At 61.8% G+C, this 18152-nt stretch overlaps 3 protein-coding genes across 3 annotated transcripts in view; all 3 read right to left on the reverse strand.

Annotated features, from left to right (window-relative positions):
* Window positions 1-18152, reverse strand: part of OSCP1 (organic solute carrier partner 1) — a 188884-nt gene that overhangs the window by 95809 nt on the left and 74923 nt on the right. The gene's annotated exons all lie outside the window — the stretch shown is intronic.
* On the reverse strand, window positions 433-2221 carry EVA1B (eva-1 homolog B). The gene is made up of 3 exons (XM_056122768.1): window positions 1762-2221; window positions 1367-1526; window positions 433-1105 (listed from the first exon to the last, which is right to left on the reverse strand). The coding sequence occupies exons 2-3, from the start codon at window positions 1431-1433 to the stop codon at window positions 672-674; spliced, it is 501 nt and encodes a 166-aa protein (XP_055978743.1). The 5' UTR covers window positions 1434-1526; window positions 1762-2221; the 3' UTR covers window positions 433-671.
* Window positions 9839-18152, reverse strand: part of STK40 (serine/threonine kinase 40) — a 34743-nt gene continuing 26429 nt past the window's right edge. Inside the window, exons 6-11 of the mRNA XM_056122762.1 lie at window positions 17779-17831; window positions 14217-14332; window positions 13075-13219; window positions 12869-12988; window positions 12501-12585; window positions 9839-11813 (exon numbers count right to left, since the gene is read on the reverse strand). Of these exons, the coding sequence (XP_055978737.1) occupies window positions 11595-11813; window positions 12501-12585; window positions 12869-12988; window positions 13075-13219; window positions 14217-14332; window positions 17779-17831 (738 nt within the window). The 3' untranslated portion in view covers window positions 9839-11594. The remainder of the gene's footprint in view (window positions 11814-12500; window positions 12586-12868; window positions 12989-13074; window positions 13220-14216; window positions 14333-17778; window positions 17832-18152) is intronic.

Below are 18152 nucleotides of genomic sequence, written 5' to 3' on the forward strand. Positions count from 1 at the left end.
GCGGCTGGCCGGGTTCTGAGACCCGGTTCCCCCATACACACACCGGCGCTGGGGCACCCAGCGCTCTCACTTGCCCCCACTGTCGTCGGCTCAGGACCCACAGAAAGGTACCTGGGTTGCCACCGACGCCACGGCCCTGCGGGGTATGCACGGCGACAAGGGCACACAGGCCCGGGACTGGGCCAGGGGCCCGGGGCTGTGTGCTTCATCCGCAGAACTGCGCGTCGGGGGTGCTGGGGATGCGAGCACGGAACGCCAGAATGCGCGCGGGACGGGCGAGGGAACCAAGCTGCATTAATGTAGCCTGAGCGCAAGCCCGAGTCGGGGCACCAGGTGGGTGGATGGAGGCTGTCCTCAGCCCTGGCCCCCCAGCATGACAGCAGCCTCCAGGGGAAACGGGGATGGAGCAACAGAGGGAGACTGAGTCACTGAGAATGGAGCTTTCATTGGTCACCCCCTCTTAACTGTCCTTTTCCCCACGGGATGGGGTCCCTGCCCTCCCCCAGTTCCGGCTGTAGAGAGGAAGGTACGTCCCGGGGAGGGGGGCCTTGCCCAATAGCACCGGGGGAGCGGCGGAGATGGGGCCCCTGAGCACCGTGGGCAGGGGCGGCCCCAAGCCCCGGGCAGCCCTGCGCTCGCTCGCTCGTGCGTGTCCAGCGCTCGCGGGGCGATCAGTAATAGTGCATACGGCCCAGAGTGCCGGTGGTGGCGGGGCCGGGCCCCAGCGTGCCCGTGCCCAGCAGGTCGGGCTGCCCGGTTCGCCAGATCTCTCGCAGGATCCGCTCCCGCTCCTCCAGCCGCTGCGCGCGCTCCAGCTCCTCCGCCGACGTGAACACGTTGACCAGGGGCCCGTCGGGCTCGGCCGACAGCTCGGGCCCCCGCAGCGTGTCGTCGGGGCCCAAACGTGTCACTGTGTCGTCCTCGTCGTCGTCGTCCTCGTCGTCATCCGGCTCCAGGGCGCTGCTGCGGGGGTCCCGGCGCGGGGCGGGACCCCGGGGCCGCGGGCGGGGCGCGCACGAGATGCTGATGACCAGTAGGCACAGGGTGAGCAGGAGGCCAAAGCAGACGCCCAGCACGAAGTAGAGGCCGAAGCTCTCGGGGTTAGCTACGGGGCAGAGGGCAGCGGTCACGGAGGGGCCCAGGGGGCGGAGCACTCCCGGCGCCGGGCGGGCGTGGGGGCGAGAAACGTCGGGGGCGCCCCGGCGAAGCACTTGAGGCTGGGGTTCGCCGGGCGGGGAGAGGGGGGACCGGGCAGCTTGGCTGGGGGCGTGCACCGGGGCAGCAGTGAAGGCGGTGGGGAGGGAAGAGGTGGAGCGGGGCCCCGAGAGCGCCCGGGAGGGTCCCCGCCCACGGCGCCCGCTCTCACCGCGGATGTGCGCGAAGGCCGCCAGGCTGTTGCTGAGCAACTCCATGTCCCTTCGTGGGGCATCCATGCTGCTGTCGGGTGGGGGCGGCGCCCCCGTCAGCCCGCCGGATCCCTACGCTCCTGCCGCCGGGCACGGATGCGGGACCCCGCTTTCTCGCTCCTGCAAGAGCAAGCCCAGCTTCCAGCGTGCAGAACGGCTGCCGAGTGAACTCGGGGGTCCTCCCCGTGCGCCCCGCCGTCCCTCGGCCCGGCGGCGGAGGCTCCGCCCCGGCCGGGGGTCCCGGGGCGAGGCCGGCTTCGGCGTCCCGGACGCGGGCGCCTTCCGCACTCCCGGGGGCTGGGAGCACCCCCACTCCCGCCCGCCCGGCCCCCCAGCCGGAGCTGGGCTCACTCACCACCGCCTGCGCCCCGACTCCCGCTGCCCGCCCCGGGGCGTCCGACGTCCGGCCCCGGCTCGCACCCGCCCCGTCCGCCCGCCCGCCCGCTCGGCTCCCAGGCCGCGGCAGCGCGGGCCGGACTCGGGCCGGGACCAGCGGGCGGAAAGTTTCCTCGGAGGAAAGGGGCGGGGCGGGGCGGGGCGGGGGCGGAGGGAAGGGCGGCGGGAAGGGGAGAGGAAAGGAGCGGAGAGCGCCCGAGAGGAGGGGGAGCCGGCCCGGGGCTCCGGCTCCCACAGGAAACCGCTGGGGAGGCCGGGCGCAGGGACCGCCCCGGGCCGCTGATGACAATAACAAGGAAGATGAAGCTGGCCCGGCCGCTGTGCCCTTTGCAATAAAGGTCTCTTTCTAGCCTAACGCCTCAGTATGAGGGGAGCATCCCCACTTAACAGGTGAGAAAACTGAGTCTCAAAGAGGTTGGATGGCTTTGCCAAGATGTTAGGAGTAGAATCCACTGTCCCCCATCTAGAGCCTGTCGCTAAATCATCTTATACCTTGCTCTCACCAGGGGTGCCCTCCCCCAGGAAGACTGCCTCCCCCTTGTCTTCCGCCCTCCCTCCCCCCCAGTGCCCCAGCTGACGTATGTCCAGCTGGCCAGTGCCGGAGCTGTGGGTTAATGAGTGTTGGACCTGGGCTGGCAGCCAGGCCCAGCCAGCCTTGCAGAACCCCGCCAGGGGCCTCTGCTGGTCCCTGTGCTCCCCCACCAGCCTCCCCCCCCCCCCCAGGGCCCGCCCCTCCTCACGGACCCCCACACCACTTAGGTGCATTTCCATCAGGGCCCAGTGTGGACCCTGTCCTGATCCTTGTGGGTTGCCCAGGCCTCTTCCTGCCCCGACTCCCAGCCAGCCCCTCCTTCAGGGCCCCCCTTCCTGTGCTGGGGCTGGGGTGAGGGGGAGGCCTTCTTGGCCAGAGCCTTGGAGAGGAGGGAAAGAAGGGGGAGAGGAAATTGTAGACATAGCTGAAGGCGCTGCCTGAGGCCTGCGGGCCACTGACACCCCCTCAACTCCCCATCCCCCCTGCCAGGCTGGAGACCCCTGCTCCTGGTTCTAGGACTGGGTTCAAGCGGAGGCCAGATGTAGCCTGGGGAGGGTGAGGAGTGGCTCTGAGGACTGACACGGCAGCGCTCCGGGAGCCTGTGAGGCTGGAGTGGCCGGGAGCGAGTCCCGCTGCCCAGACTCTAGTGTATGTCCAAGTGCCGAGCATCTGCACGCCTGCTCTGTCCCCACATGAACCCGCCCGTGGTCAGGAGCCCTGTGCTCGCACCGCCCAGCGATCAGATCTGCGCTGTCAGGGAAGGTCGAGATGGAAATAGGGTGGTGGGTGGACAGCACCTTGGGGTGCTCCCGAGGTGGACATCTGCAGTGAGATGGAAATCCTGGGGGTTGGGATCCAGGGAGGAGTGAGGGTCCTGAGGTCAGAGCCGGGCTCTTGGGGGCGGCGAGGGACAGGAACAGGGCAAGGGCTTGCACTGTTGTGTTTGGGGTGTGAGTGTGCAGTGTTTGTGGGGACTGAACCTTCAGCACACCAGGCATGCATGCTACTCTGGAATCAAGTGCGCCAGGGCCTCACTATTAAGGATGGCAGTGGGGAAATACTGGGGAGTTTCCACCAGGAAAGCATCATGGGTGGGAGACAAAGCAGGGAGAGCATTGTGTCAGCTGGGGGACACAAGACAAGCAGAGGCCCAGCCTGAGTGGGGACAGATGGGCAGGGTCAGGTCTGGGGGGATCTGAAGGCAGGTCAGGGGGCATATTAGAGACAAGCTTCATTGGCCTGAACGCCCCCACCCACGCCCTGGAAAGCTTATGTGGGGTGTCAGGGTTCATTTGGTGCTGCTGGATTTGAGCTGTTTTTGTATAGCCAAGGGCGGGCGGCAGGCAGGCCGGCAACTGGGCTGGAAATGCCTTTGAGAGTCCTTGAGAGACAAGCCCGGGAACGCCCAGGGTGAGCTCACCCACCTGGGGAGTGTCCGGGCAGATGCAGGTGTCTGAGCCTGGAGCTCTGGGCACTCAGACATTGCAGGGCTCCTGGGGGTGGGGTAGGAGAGCCCAGCACAATGGGCAGAGATGTGGGCAGCACCCCAAAATGGGCTGGGAATTGGATTGAAACGGCTGTGAGGTATGTGTGGTCGGGGTGGGGGAGACTGACCTTGCAGGCTGTGTGATTGGCTCTGGGCATTGAAGGGTGACACAGTGTGTGACACCCGTCACCTGTGCGCGTGCTCCCTTCCTGCTGCTGGCTCTGCAAGATTCTGGTTCCTCTGCAGTGCTTCCTGATCGCTCTGGCACAGGTCTGGAGCAATGCACGAGGTGTGCTTGGGTGGGTGGGTAGGTGGACCCTGGCTAGGGAAGCTGGGCCGGGGCATGCTGTTCCTGAAGAAGACACAGCTCATCCTGGGGGGATGCCTGCCCCGACAACCCCCACCCCATCAGCCCATCTGCACAAGCTGTCCCTGCAGCTGGCACACCTGCCTCTCCAGCTCATGCCTTACACCCACTGCCCAGCTCTTCATGGTACTTCAGCCTCTTGTGCCATTAGATTTGTCACATTGGGGGTCAGAGTGTGGTGAAACTGAGGGAAAACAGGACTCTAAGTAGCTGGCTTATTCTGAGCTCAATTTCTCTGCCCCCTTTCCCAGTGGCCAAGAGAGGGCTAGCTTTATTCCTCTGGGGGGTTAGGGAATGCCTAAGTCTTGGATGAGGGAGAAAAGAAGGGAACTCAGGATCCCCTCTGTTCACATCCGGCTCAGCACCCCGGACAGCTGCGGGAAATGGCTCGGCATGCACTTGTAAAATGAATGGAGTCATGGGTATTAATGAATGAATGGAGTCTGGGTACTGATGAATGAGTGGAGTCATGAGTACTGATGAATGAGTGGAGTCATGGGTACTGATGAATGAATGAAGTCATGGGTACTGATGAATGAATGGAGGCATGGGTATTGAATGGAGTCATGGGTATTAAATGAATGGAGGTATGGGTATTGATGAATGAATGGAGGCATGGGTATTGAATGGAGTCATGGGTATTAAATGAATGGAGGTATGGGTATTGATGAATGAATGGAGGCATGGGTACTGATGAATGAATGGAGGCAGGGGTATTGATCAAAGAATGGAGTCAAGAGTACTGATGAATGAGTTGAGTCATGGGTATTGAATGGAGTCATAGGTATTGACAATGGAGTCACGGGTACTGATGAATGAATGGAGTCGTGGGTATTGAGGACCCTTCTGGAAAAGCGCAGGTGCTCTGCTAACTCCCTTAGCCCCCTCAACCCCATCCCCTCCTGGTAAACACGCAGGAGGGATGAAAGGCTCTGAGGTCCCCCCACTCATGTGGTCCACGAAGAGAAGAGTTGGGTGGGACTGGGCTTGAATGTTGGAGCCCCCCACCCCGCTCCTGACCAGTTTTCCCCACAGCCTTGGCCTTTTTGCCCTTCATCAGGCCCAAAACTGACTTTGAATCACTCCTGAAATGAAGTTTGTGGTTAATTTACCTCCACAGCTAAAGTAGATCTATGCTGGGCTTCCCCCTCCCCCCCGCGCCCAATATAAAAGAAAGAAAGCCTAACAGTATGCCTTTGTGAAGTGGTCAGTTGCCTGAAAGGTGACAGCTGCTGGCACAGAGCAGCGCTGTGCCCTCGGGTGCCCGTGGCTCAGTGTGAACACAAGTGAGCAGAGTGGCGCTGGGCTGCACGAGCCTGCATCTGCGCACCAAATGGACCTGCATTCTTGGCTTGGGTCCCGCTAATCATGTCTCCACACTGAACCCTGTACGACAGAGAACTTGCCTTCTGGTGGGGGTCGCTGGCACCCCTAGCCTCTCCTCTGGCTGTAGCCCAGGTCACTTGTGATGACCAGCTCCCTAGATTCCCATCTTCATGTGGACGCAGGAAAGATTTCTGCCCTCAGAGTCAGCAGACACATCAGCCATCAGATGCCAGACTGTACCACGCACAAATGACAGTAAAGCTCAGGAAGAATCAGAGATGAAGCAGACATGGTCAGGGAGGGCCTCTCTGCCGGTGACATTTTGAACAGAGGGAAATGAGGGAACGGCACAAATAGCTGGGGAGAGAACATTCCAGAGAGTAGTCCATGTTGGGGCTGGAACAATAGTACAGTGGGTAGGGTGCTTGCCTTGCATGTGGCCCATGCTGGTTCTTATCCTCGTACCACATAGGGTTCCCTGAGCCCCACTAGCCCCACTGAGTGCAGAGCCAGGAGTAAACCCTGTGCATAGCTGGACGTGGCCCCCAAACAAAATAACACTACCAAGAGAACCAGCCCCAGACTGGTTTGGTAGTAGAACAACTGCCCTGTGGACCGGAGACCAGGAGTTGGGACTCCCAGCGCCATGCCACATTCCAGGAAGTACTCGGGATAAGTCACACAACCACGTGCCAACCCCCGCATCACAACCAAAGTGTGTATGATCTTTGTTCATTGAAGGCAAAGGAGAGGAAAAACAAGTGGAAAACCATGAACAGCTGCTGCTGTTGCCGGCCAGGCACGTGCCTCTGAGACGGGAGCTGGGTCTGTGTGCCCATGCACAAGGCGGCTGAGGGCTGAAAGGGCGTCAGCTGCGGACCTCGATGTGGGGACTTTAGACAGGATGGGCTTCTGGACGTCACTACAGGGGACAGAAGCCAGGCAGTGTAAGCAGGAGGAGAACAGAATTAGACTTTTGTTTCTGGGGATCAAACTCAGGGCTTCATATGCAACTCATGTGCTTGACCATTCAACCAGATCCTTGGCCCCAAACAGGATTTTGGGGGTCCAGAGTGATAGAACAGTGGGTAAGACACTTGCGTTGCAGGCAGCCGAACCAGGTTTGATCCCCAGCACCCCCTATGATCCACCAAGCACCGCCAGGAGTGATTCCTGAGTGCAGAACCAGGAGTAACTCCTGAGCACCACCAAGGGTGACCCAAAAACAAAAATAATTGGGTGTGCCCCCTCCAAATTCTCTAAAAAATAATTTAAAAAAATTTTTTTTTGGTTTTGGGGCCACATTTGACAATGCTCAAGGGTTACTCCTGGCTCTGCCCTCAGAAATCACTGCTGGCAGTGCTTGGGGCATCATATGGGGTTGCTGGGGATTGAACCCGAGTCAGCTGCATGTAAGGCAAGCACCCTACCCGCTGTACTCTCTCTCTGGTCCCTGATAGTTTTCATAGGGGCTTTCCCAGTAAAGCTTGGTCAGGTGCGTGGGATTTAACTCTGGCCTTCAAGAATGACTGTCATTTGTTGGGCCACCCCCAGCAATGAGCTCCGTCTGAGCAGCTCCTGAACAGTCTGTGCTCAGGAGTGACCCCTGGCGGTACCCATGTGCGGACCGTACGTGGGACTGAGGACAGACTGGGTCAGGTACAGGTAGAGCAAGCGTTAACCCTGATTAATATACATGCCCCCGTCCCCAAACAGGATCTTTATTTATTTATTTTTGCTTTTTGGGTCACACCTGGCAATGCACAGGGGTTACTTCTGGCTCCGCACTCAGGAGTTACTCCTGGTGATGCTCAGGGGACCATATGGGATGCTGGGAATCGAACCCCGGTCGGACGCGTGCAAGGCAAATGTCCTACCCGCTGTGCTATCTCTCCAGCCCAGGATCTTTATTTTTAAAGTTATTTTCATTCTGGGGTCACACCGAGAAGTGTTCAGGACTTAGCACTGACTCTGTGCTCAGTGATCATTCCTTGCAGTGACAAAAGTCTCCAATGGAGACGTTACTGGGCCCGCTCGAGCAAATCGATGAACGAGAGGACAGTGACAGTGACCATATGGGGTGATGGGGATTAGACCATATGGTTGCTGCATCCAAGACAAGACTCTTTACCCCTTAAACTCTCTCTTCAGCCTCCCAAACATGACTTTAAAAAAAAATTTTTTTTTACTAGTCTATCGCTGTGGGGTAGAGTTAGAGTTATAAACTTTAATGCTTGCGTTCTAGTCACACAATGATCGAGTACCCATCCCTCCACCAGTGCCCATTCTCCATCACTGATCCCAGTATCCCTCCAACCACCCCTCACCCCCCACCCCCCGCCTCTGTGGCAGGGCATTCCCTTTTGTTCTCTCTCTCCTTTTGGGTGTTGTGGTTTGCAATAGAGGTATTGAGTGGCCATCGTGTTCGGTCTATAGTCTACTTTCAGCACGCATCTCCCATCCCTAGTGGGTTCTCCAAACACCCTTTACTTGGTGTTCCCTTCTCTCTCTGAACTGCCCTTTCCCCCAGCTTGTGAGGCCGACTTCCAAGCCGTGGAGCAATCCTCCTGGTCCTTATCTCTACTATTCTTGGGTGTTAGCCTCCCATTCTGTTACTTCCCAAACAGGACTTAAAAGCTCACTCTGGTTGCCCTATGGCCCCACGTGCTTGGGAGAGTGCAGGGAAAGCAGGGGAGTGGGTGAGGGGGGAAGAAGGAGCGAGCGAAAGGGTTGGAGAAGTCAGTGTGCCCAGCTGCTCGATGGACTTGGCCATGGGGTCGGGGTGGGGGAGTAGAGGGCGTGACGAGAAGTGAAAGCAGTCTTGGCTTCGGCACCCAAGCAGCCAGCCACGAGACGCCTTCCCCGCTCCAGATGCTGGATGGCTCCGAAGCTCCGGACTGGCTTCTGGAGCCCGCCCTGGAGGTCACTGGGGACCAGAAAAGGGCTATAACCCACGGGAACCTCATGTCTTGTGTGACTCTCGGGGTCGGACATAGGAGGCTGCCAGCCGCACCCTTCTTTCTGGCATCTTCCTTCCTGCACGTCCAGGCTCAGGAAGAGCCCTTGGAGTCTGTCCCCATAGTGACACCCTGAGGTCTGTGTCCCTCCACAGGGCCACACCCAGGATCCACAGCTATGACCTCAGCCCTTCGCCCGCCTCACCCCCTGGCACATAGGCCTGATGTACCGCGAGAGGTTTGGATGCACGAGCCCACAGCTCCGGAGCACCCATCACACAATGCTCGCCACAGGTGCCAAGATTTAGCAAACAAAGTCCCTGCTCCGGGAGCTGCTGCCCCATGTCTGGGCAAGTGCAGTCCTGAAGGCGGAGGCTGGGGGACTCCAATCCCGCTGAGGCTGAGGAGTTGGGAACAGGCACGAGGCTGCACGTGGAGCCGTGGCCGAGTAGCAGCGGGCAGAGGGCTGGACGGCTGGAGTAATGGCACCTCCGGTGACAGCTGAGGTATGGGCGGGTCAAACAGGCACAGAGCCAGGAGTGGTCTTGTGGCTGTAGGGAGCTGTGGGTCTGTGCGGGGAGGGCTAGACAAGGGGCACAGGGGCCCCTAGAAATAACTGTCAGAGAACTGGTCACCTTTTCTCACAGTGTGGATGACAGGTCTTACCAGCACAGGCCTCTGTTCCTTGTTTTTTTTTTTTTTAGTTTTGGGGTCACAACCCAGCAGGGCTCAGGGGTTATTCCTGGCTCTGCACTCAGGAATTATTCCTGGTGTTGTTCGGGGGAATATATGGGATGCCAAGGACCGAACTCGGGTCGGTTGCCAGCAAGGCAAATGCCCTACCTGCTGTACTATCACTCCAGCCCCCCGGCCTCTGTTCTTTCTGTGACCTGGGTCTGTGTGCAGGTTCTAGGACAAAAGTGGGTCTCCCGTGTACTGTGGCAGGGCTGGCCCACCTCTACAAATCTGCTCTCACTGCACTGAGCTCTGTCTATGTCTAAATTTAGGCAAAGGGAGGAAGGAAAGAGGAAAGGAAGGAAGGAAACCTCTCGGATGGCGGAGGAGGGGAGGGAAGGAGGTGGAGCAGGAAGAGGCCAGCCTGGCTTCTCCTCACTCACCTCAGCTGCCCCGCAGTGGCCCTGTGGGTGCATGGGCAGTCCCAGGCCGTCCTCAGCCAGTGAGGGGACCAACACTCGCATGCATGCTCCCTGGAACACCCCTGCTGTGAGTCTGGTGAGGGGCCCGGCCAGGACTGAGTTTTGGGGTGCGGGGCTTTCTGGGGCTGAGCCTGGTGCTGCGGGACCAACAGGGTGGGCGGCCAGGACACAGACGGGGCGTAGGAACGGCAAGAACGGCGACCATACAGGGTCCAGTGGCTCCAGAGCAGGAAATTTTATTGCTGACATGCAGGAAGAGTCCCCATGTAGTACAAAAATATGTCTTTATACAAACTTTTTGTGACTTTTTCCGTTTTGTTTTCTTTACAATAGGACATCTCTCAGCGTGTGGTGTGGGGGGCGGAGGGGGGCAGCCCCCAGCTCCTCTCCTTCACTCTGCGGAAACGCGATTCAGACACATGAGCTGACCTGGGAAGGGATGGTCCGACAGGCCTCTGCAGGCTGGAGGGTATTGCTTTGAGAAGGAGGAAAGTGACCCCCCGGGGCAAGCTGGCCCCAGGTCTGGGCAGGCTGTGGGCGCTGGGGCTTGGCCTGGCAGGAGCCTCTGGGACGGTCGGAGGCCGGGAGCCTGAGCTCGCTCCTTTTTTAAATAAATATAGAAAAGAGGGCAGCCCCAGCCCCCCAGCACAGGCCCCTGGCTCTCGGTGGCTGACGCTGGCGGGGCCGAGCTGGGGATTCAGGGTGGGGGAGAAGTGCTGGGGGCCAGCGGGCTCCCACAGACCCACTGAGGCAGAGGCATGAGACGCCCACATGTTTGGGGTGGGGGCATGGTAGAGGGGGGCGTGGGCGGCTCTGCTACTGCTGGCAAGAGGTGGCCCCATTTTTTCCAAATGGGGAAACTGAGGCACAAGGAGGTTTGGGAACTTGCCCAAGTCGCTCACAGTGAGTCAGCTTTTGGGGAGGAGGCAGCTCACCCTAACAGACAGGGCCCCGGGGGTCCTGCTGCCCCATCCACACTGGAGAGCAGGGACAGCAGGGAAGGGCCTCTGGGCCCAGGGCTGCTGGAGGGGGCATGTGGCCCCGGGGTGGGGAGAGTATGTTGTGGGGGGTCCTGGTGAGAACAGCCTTTCTGGCAAGACAGGCATCCACTTCAAAATCTCGGCTCAAAAAGGGCAGCAGGGCTGTGCTCCAACCAGGCATGGCCCCCCAGTTCTCCCCTGCGCCCCCATCTCCACGGAGGACCCAGGTGGGGGTCCCCAGGAGAGAAACACCTATTTGGAGGCCGTGGGGGGGGAGGAGAGGGGCGTTCCGGGCGCCCGCACAGCCTGCAGAGAACTGCTGAGAGGGAGAGAGAACCGGCCACCACCAGGGGACAGATGGGGACCTGGGTCTGGGCAGGGGGCCGGCAAGAAGGGGCTCCTATGAGCCTGGGGTGAGGAGAGGCCATCGTGGGTGGGGAGGGGGAGGCGGGGGGAGTGGCCATGGCCGAGCAACCTGGAGATGGGAAAGAAGTTGGTTTCAATACAAAAATAAATATATTTGAATTCCACTTAAGATGAGGTGAAGGTTTCCAAAGCGTGGACCAAGGGACCTGGGGACCAAAACAGACTGTGGGAGGGGCCTGGGCGAGCCCCGGTGGGCGTCTGTGGGGGGAGCCGGCAGCCAGCACGTCCAGGGGCAGTGCCGGGGGCAGGGTTGGGGGGGAGCTGGGTCGGTGGGCGAGCTCCTGCCCCCTCTCCCGCAGTCCAGAGACAGCATGGTTAGAGAGACAGAGGTAGATTAAAACGTCATGATTAAAAGCAGATTAGTTTTCTAGGCTTCTCAGATTAAAAAAACCAAACAATCAAGCAATCGTTCCGAAAGGTAGCTTGGTGGTACCTCTGCTGACCCATGTGTGCCCTGGGCTGTCCCTGCCTGGGCCGGCTGAGCCGGGGGCGGCGCTGGGCACTCACGCGGGTGCCCACAGTCAGCTGGGTGTGGGCGTGCGGGGTCCCCACCCGCGGCCGCTACTTCCGCAGGTAGCGCTGTGCCAGTATGGCTGCGTCCAAAGGGTTCATGGGCTGCGCGTCGTGGCCCAGCCGTCGCACGGGTGGCACGCTGCCAAACTGCCGCTTGGGCACCCAGCTCCGGGCCTCGTGGACCGAGCTCTTCTCCTCGGCCAGCAGCAGCTGCTGCCGCATGTAGTTCTCGAACTCATACTGGGAGCACTCCTCCGTGACCTTCGCCTGCGGGCGGGGAGGCAGAGGGGTTTGTGGGTGCCGGTCGGGGAGCCCAAGGTCCTGCTCTTACTCTGGACGCCACTAGCTGCCGCCCAGCAGCCTGGGAGGGTATGGCAGCGCCACAGAGCTCTGAGCTGGGTGCCCAGCTTCCCTGGGAAGGGGACAGGAACCCCCCAGAGTGGTTCCAAGGCACGCCAGGTCTCCGAGGCTGAGCTCAGCCCCTGGGGGAACCCTTTCTCTGTGCTCGGCCTACGCTGAGCTCCTCAAGAGGCCAGGGCGTGGTGACACATGCAGCCCCGGGCAGGGCTCAGAAGTGGGGTGGACACGGAGCTCCTTCCCCTCCAACATGGCGCCTAGACGAAACTGTTTGACCAGATTCCTCCTTCTAGCATGAGGACCAGGACACGGGCCTGCAGCCAGGCGTGGCACCTCACACCATCCTGTGGCCACCCGGCACCCAGATCTGTGGCCTTCCCTCGCAGGGCCCAGCACTTTCTCCAGTCCAGGGAGGGGTTGTGAAGGGAGGAAACGGGGAGAAATGAGTCATCTGGAAGCAGAGGCCTAGGAGTGTGACTGTGAGACGCTGGCACGTGCAGAGTCAGGCCGGGCAGGGGAGGCGGCCCCGGCCCCCCACAGCCCTCGCTCAGACCCCGCCCCAGTCCTGCCTGCCAGGGCGTGTGTCCCCGCACTCACCTCCTGCGCACTGTCTGCGCCGCTTAGCTGGTCATCGATGTCAGGCACGACTTGCAGAGGCCCGCTCAGGGACGACAGGGACTGCCTGCAGGGGCGCACTGGTCAGCCTGGCCCCAGGGAGGCCAGCTGACCACAACCCCGAGATTGTGCGGGCAGCACCCAGCTCCACACTTTCTCCGCGCGAGGGACCTCCTTCTCCGAGCTCTCTCCTCGTGGCAGACGCAGCCGTCCCTGCAGGCTCCGGGCATGCCCAGCCCACAGCTGGCATCCTCCGATGTGCAGGAAACGGTCAACCCCGCGTTCCATCCTCCCAGAAACCCTGGAGCTCTGCCACCCTGGACGGGGGACAGGCCTGCCTGCCCACTCACCACGAGGCGATGATGGCACTGAGGGCCTCCAGGACGTCGGTGGCGGCGAGGCGCTGCTGGGGGTCGAGGACCAACAGTTTGCGGATGAGACACACCGTGTTCTCCGAAACCCGCCCATCCCTGAGAGGCAGAGGAGCAGGTTCAGAGGGACAGGCTGGCGGGTGGGGCTGGCTCCCCCTCCCCCCTCGCCCGTGGGCAGGACTCACTCGGGGATCGTGTACTCGGCCGCCTTGATCTTGCGGAAGAGCTCCTGCGGGATGCTGTCGTAGAAGGGGAACTGGCCGTACAGCATGGTGAAGAGCACTACGCCCAGGGCCCACATGTCACTCGGCTTGCCCCGGTATGGCCGGCCTGCGGGCGCAGGGACACACACTCAGCTCGCGGGTCCCCGACCCTCCCTCTGGACACTCTCCTGCCGGCTCTCCCCAGCCCTGGGCGGTTCCTCTCGTGCCGAGTCCACTCATGTTCTGTGACTACTCCCAGCTCAGCAGGACTGAAAAGGGACCCCCCGGACTCAGGGTCCTCCCCGGGATGCTCCTGCTCTCCTGGGTAGCAGTGTCCCAGCAGGTGGCCTCAGTGGCCCCCTGCTCCGAGGCCCCTGCCAGTGCTGAGCGGGAATGGAGAGGTGGAACGCTCATGACACTCAGTCTACACCTCGAGGGGAGGCAGGGTTCCCTCTCTTCTCCAAGGAGTAAACTGGGGCCCGGGGGAGTCTTGTGCCACATCCTGAGTGGACTGTGCCAACTCTCCCTCCAGCAACTGCCACCGGGGCTGGGTTCCTGGCAAGGGCAAATCCCTCCTGACTGACCCCCCCACAAGTACAACCACCGCCCCGCCCGCCACAACCACAGCCCCCCAGCCCAGATCGCTGTCCTGACTCAGCCCCGCGTGCGTGGGCGCCAGAGCACTCGTTGGGGTGCTGGGGCACCATGGGGCAGGAGGGTTCTGGAGGTGAGGCAGGGTTGAGCACGTGGCCCCCAGGGCCTGCCCCTGGCCTCCCCCACGTGGCCGTTTCCCCTGCTCAGGCTCAGGAAGCCCCACGCAGCTGACCTCAAGGGGCGGTGGGGGAGCCGGGAGGGGGCACTGTCGGGGCCTGTGCACGCTTCCCCCAAGGCTGCCCCAGCCCAGGCCAGCTCAAAGGGCTCTCCCACTTCCAAGCTGGAGTGTCGGGGCAGAGATGAACACAGACGGCAGCCCTCAGCTCTGCCTGTGCCACTGGCCTGGCTACACGGTGCCGCTCCTCCCTTGGGGGGGCCCCGACAAGGCCCATCCCCACTGGTCCTGGCAGCAGCGCCTCAGAGAAGACACAGGTGTCTACAGGAGGGGACCGACCCTGGCAGGGCCTTACCGCTGAGCACGTCGGGGCTGATGTAGGCGGGGCTCCCCCTCTGGTCCTTCAGCAGGTCCCCCTCGCTCACCAGGTGCTTCCCCAGGCAGAAGTTGGTGATGGTGATCCGATGTGTCCTGCGAGGAGGACCAGAGTGAGCGACCGCGTGTCTGCACCCCTGAGCACCCCAGCTGACCCAGGGCTCACGCCCCCTGTCCTCGATGCCTCCTCCAGGGAGTGTGGGGGTGCCACCTGCTGGGAGCCAAGTGCCTCTGACCAGGCGAGTGTTTCAGGGGCTACCCGGCACTGCCCCAGAGGAAAGCTCAGGGCCTGGAATAAAGCAGCTCCCAGAAGACCCAGCAGGGGAGGCCAGCTGCACAGTCCCCTTGCAGGTGTGGATGGGCGAGGGGGAACTCAAAGGGTCTTGGGGGCTGCCCGCAGGCACTGTCTCCCCTGAGCTGGCCTCTTTGGTCATCAGTGTCACTGGGTGAGCATGGGGCTGAGCTCACGGGGTTGGGAGGCACGGGTGGGAGGCTGCCCAGGGGCTGTTTCTCCCATCCAGGGCGGTCTGCAAGGGAATGTGCCCCACAAGGACATGCAGGCGCAGAAGGTCCCCTGGTCATGGAGTGCCCCTGAGATGGACACTTATGGGCGCCCCGGAGCCCTTGGCCTGCTGTTCTGCTCTGTCACTGCAGACACCTCCCCACGTAAGCCTCTGCCCGACCTAGAACTGGAGCCCCCTCACAGTACCCCCATTACAGGGGAGCTCTGGGCTCAGACCCCTTCTCAGCTCACACAGGGAACACAGGGCCAAGGCACTTTCCTGCAGGGCAACCCCTGAGCAGAGAAGGGAGGGCAGGGAGGCAGCCCCCGGGGGCCCAGCAGCAAGGCAGGGGGGCTGGCTCAGGGGCTCTGAGGCCCGACTGACCAACCTAGGGCTGAGAGCTGCTCCCCTCCCCAGAAGCTGGTCCCTGAGGCCTGAGAGCCCTTTGAGCTGGCCTGGGGGAATTCTGCTGGCAGGATCAGCCCGGGGCCAAACAAAGGCCAGCCTGTCCTCTGCATTCCAACGGGAAACGTTGACTCTGGCTCACCATGCAGGCCCGCCCTTTGGATGCCACAGAAATTGGGCCAGTGGCCACAAGGTGGCCAGAGCCCAGGGGAGTTGCAGAGGGTCTCGGTCCAGGCCCACTCGCAAGCTGAGCCTCAGTCTACTTGGCTCGGAACCTCCCAGGTCACAATGCCTGACCGTGGGAAGAGACCAGGCCCCCAGGCTGGAAGTCCCCAAGGTGCAGAAGCACCGGCTTTCTCCTCCGCGGGCCACTGCAGGGGGAAGCGTCCCCTCGCGCAGACACCCAGAAGGGGGGCTGAGGAGGGAAGTTCCTGGTCTGGTTCTGCCGGCCATCCCCTGGCGGTGTGGGCAGGGGCGGGCGATTTTATCTCTTACTAAACCTCAATCTCCTCATCTAACTCCTGTGCTGGGTTTTAACAAAATCAGATAATCCAAGGAAAGCACTCAGCCGGTGCCTGGTGAGGCACGGAGTCTGACGCCTTCCCCAGGGTGAGTCACAGAAGCTCCCGAGGGGAGTGTCTGGGAAAGAGACCATCTTGGAGGGGGCAGGTGAGGCGCAGGGGGCAAGGCAGGCGGGGCTGGACGGGCTGAGACCACCTGGCTGTCCAGCAGGGCTGCACTGCTTGCCACAGGAAACCCACCTCAAGGTCCAGTGCTCAGATCCCTGGGGGCTGGGCCACTCTCCCCTGTCCTGCCCCCCCCCCCCCCGCCCCCAGCTCATTTGCTGGGTGGGTACCTGGATCCCGGGGGTGGGGGGGTGGGGGGTGGTCCCAGACCTCAGCCTGGTGCTGTCAGGAGGTGGCAACGGCTGGCAGGCAAGCGCTGTGCGTCAGCGGCCCGCAGGGTGAGTCACGCGTCAGCTATGGCCTCTGGGCCACTGTAGTGTTTTTCTCTTTTTCTAGGAACTTGGTCTGTAGCTTGCTACCCAAAGAGAAAGGAGGAAGAACGCGGCTACTGCAAGCCTCGCATTACCCCAGAGGGGATTTCAGACGTCAAGCTGGTGTGCATGCCAGCCACATGGTCCCCAGGTGGACGCTCGCCTTCCCCGGGAGGGGAGGAGGCTGCGGGCAGGCTCTGGGCCACCCGAGTGGGTGCCTGCACCACGCCTCTGTCCTCACCAGGGACTCTGAGACTCAAACGACAGGCAAGGAGAACCGGACTGTCCTCAAAGGGAGGCATCAGAGTGACAGAAGCATGGACTAGACAGTGTCTGAGGGGGTGCCACGGCCTGAGAACACAGGTGCACACGCACCATGCACACACAACCCCGCCAACTACGACAATGGGACATTCAAGCACACACATCCCCACCCCAGATGCGCAGAGAAGCTCCAGGCTTCCCCAGGGAGTGTGACCTTTGGACTCCATCCCCCAACCGCAGGCCTTGGAGAAAAGACAGCGGAAGCTGACCCTAAGTGGGACCGGAGGCCAGGGCCTGTGGGGTTAGAGGGCAGGAGCAAAAGGCTGTTCCTGCAGCAACCCCAGATGTGGGGTGGGGGGTGGGGGGAACGACAACTGAGCGGGTTCAGGGAGCCTCAGTGCCGAGCACGGCAGTGACTGGCTCGAGTCCCGAGTCCTGGGTGGAAGCGGCTATCCGCAGGGCTGACTCTGCCATCCTGCCCTTCTCACCGGCGTGCTGGGGCCCTCGCCACCTCTGGTCCTGTCATACAGGTTCACAGGGCAGCCCCCTCTGCGATCTCTGAGGGAAGACACAGGCGCTCAGGTCTGGCCTTCAGGAGCCCCAAGAGGCGCTGCTGTGCCTGGCTGTGGCCCACGGGTCCGGTCCTTTGGACAAGCATCTGTTCATGGCCACTCCACAGACAGCAGCGGTCACGAGGGGTGTGGGGGACAGAGGGGCAGCCGCAAGCCCAGCAGGCATCTTGGATCCCGGCGCCCCCTAACCCCTGATAGTTTCTTGGGGGAGGGGCGCTTCCCACCCCAGGGAACACAGGGATCCCCAAGCCGTGTCTGCTCTGAGTCAAGCTGTCTCCACCACAGCTCTCCCTATAGCACAGGCACAGCTCAGGGGCAGCAGGGTGGGCGAGTGGGCACTGAGCAGGCCCGTCCTGTCCACTCCAGGCATCAGACAACAGCCTGAAGCAGGGCCTCGCTGTCTCCCTCTGAGGACAGGGGCGAAACTGGAGTTGCCAGACCCCTTACAAAACCAGAGATGGCTCACTTGCTGGGTCAAGGGGCACAGCCTGACTGGTGTCCTGCCCAGGCCCCATGGACACAGCCTGACCTGTGTCTCGGCCTGAAGCTGCCTGCCGAGCAACTCCCTTGCCCAGCCCTGCCCCGCGGACCAGCTGACGGAAGGACACAGCCTCACCTGCCCCAGGTTCACACTCATTAGAGCCCGAAAGATGCCACTGATGAACGGGCTGGGGTGGCGCTTCAACACACCCCATGTGACAGCCTGAGCAAGTGCCATGATCCTGGGCAGCAAAGGCAGAGAAAGGCGCCTCCCACCCGGCCCCACCGCTGTGTGACAGGAGCACCAGAAGCGAGACTCACCTCTTATTGAGCACCATGTTCCCGAGCTTCAGGTCTCGGTGCACGATGTTTTTCTGGAAAACAAAAAACCTCTTGTTGGAACCCTGAGGGTGAGCACAGGAAAGGGCCCCTGGGCTGTCCCAGGCCTGGAGTGGGGGACAGGAGGGACGGCAGCTCCTCGGCTCCTCCCCTCCCTTCTGCCCATTCGACACCATCCATCTGAGTGCGCGCTGAGGGGAACTGCCAGGTTTCGGGGCCCGGGGCCTCCGGGCTGAGTGCGGCAGCCTGTCCTGTCCTGCATGGGCACAGGCCATTCTAACCTGGAACTCGGGGGACCAAGACGCCCCACCCCCAAGAGAAACTCACCAGCTCAGATGCAGCCTGACTGTCCCAAG

Source organism: Sorex fumeus, unplaced genomic scaffold (genome assembly GCF_029834395.1).
Source record: "Sorex fumeus unplaced genomic scaffold, SorFum_2.1 ptg000047l, whole genome shotgun sequence".
Classification (NCBI taxonomy): domain Eukaryota; kingdom Metazoa; phylum Chordata; class Mammalia; order Eulipotyphla; family Soricidae; genus Sorex; species Sorex fumeus.

Coding starts and splice junctions, on each gene's coding strand:
- EVA1B (XM_056122768.1), bottom strand. CDS start 1,433: ATGGATGCCCCACGAAGGGACATGGAGTTGCTCAGCAACAGCCTGGCG. Junction 1,106..1,366: donor GGCCTTCGCGCACATCCGCG/GTGAGAGCGGGC, acceptor TCTGCCCCGTAG/CTAACCCCGAGAGCTTCGGC.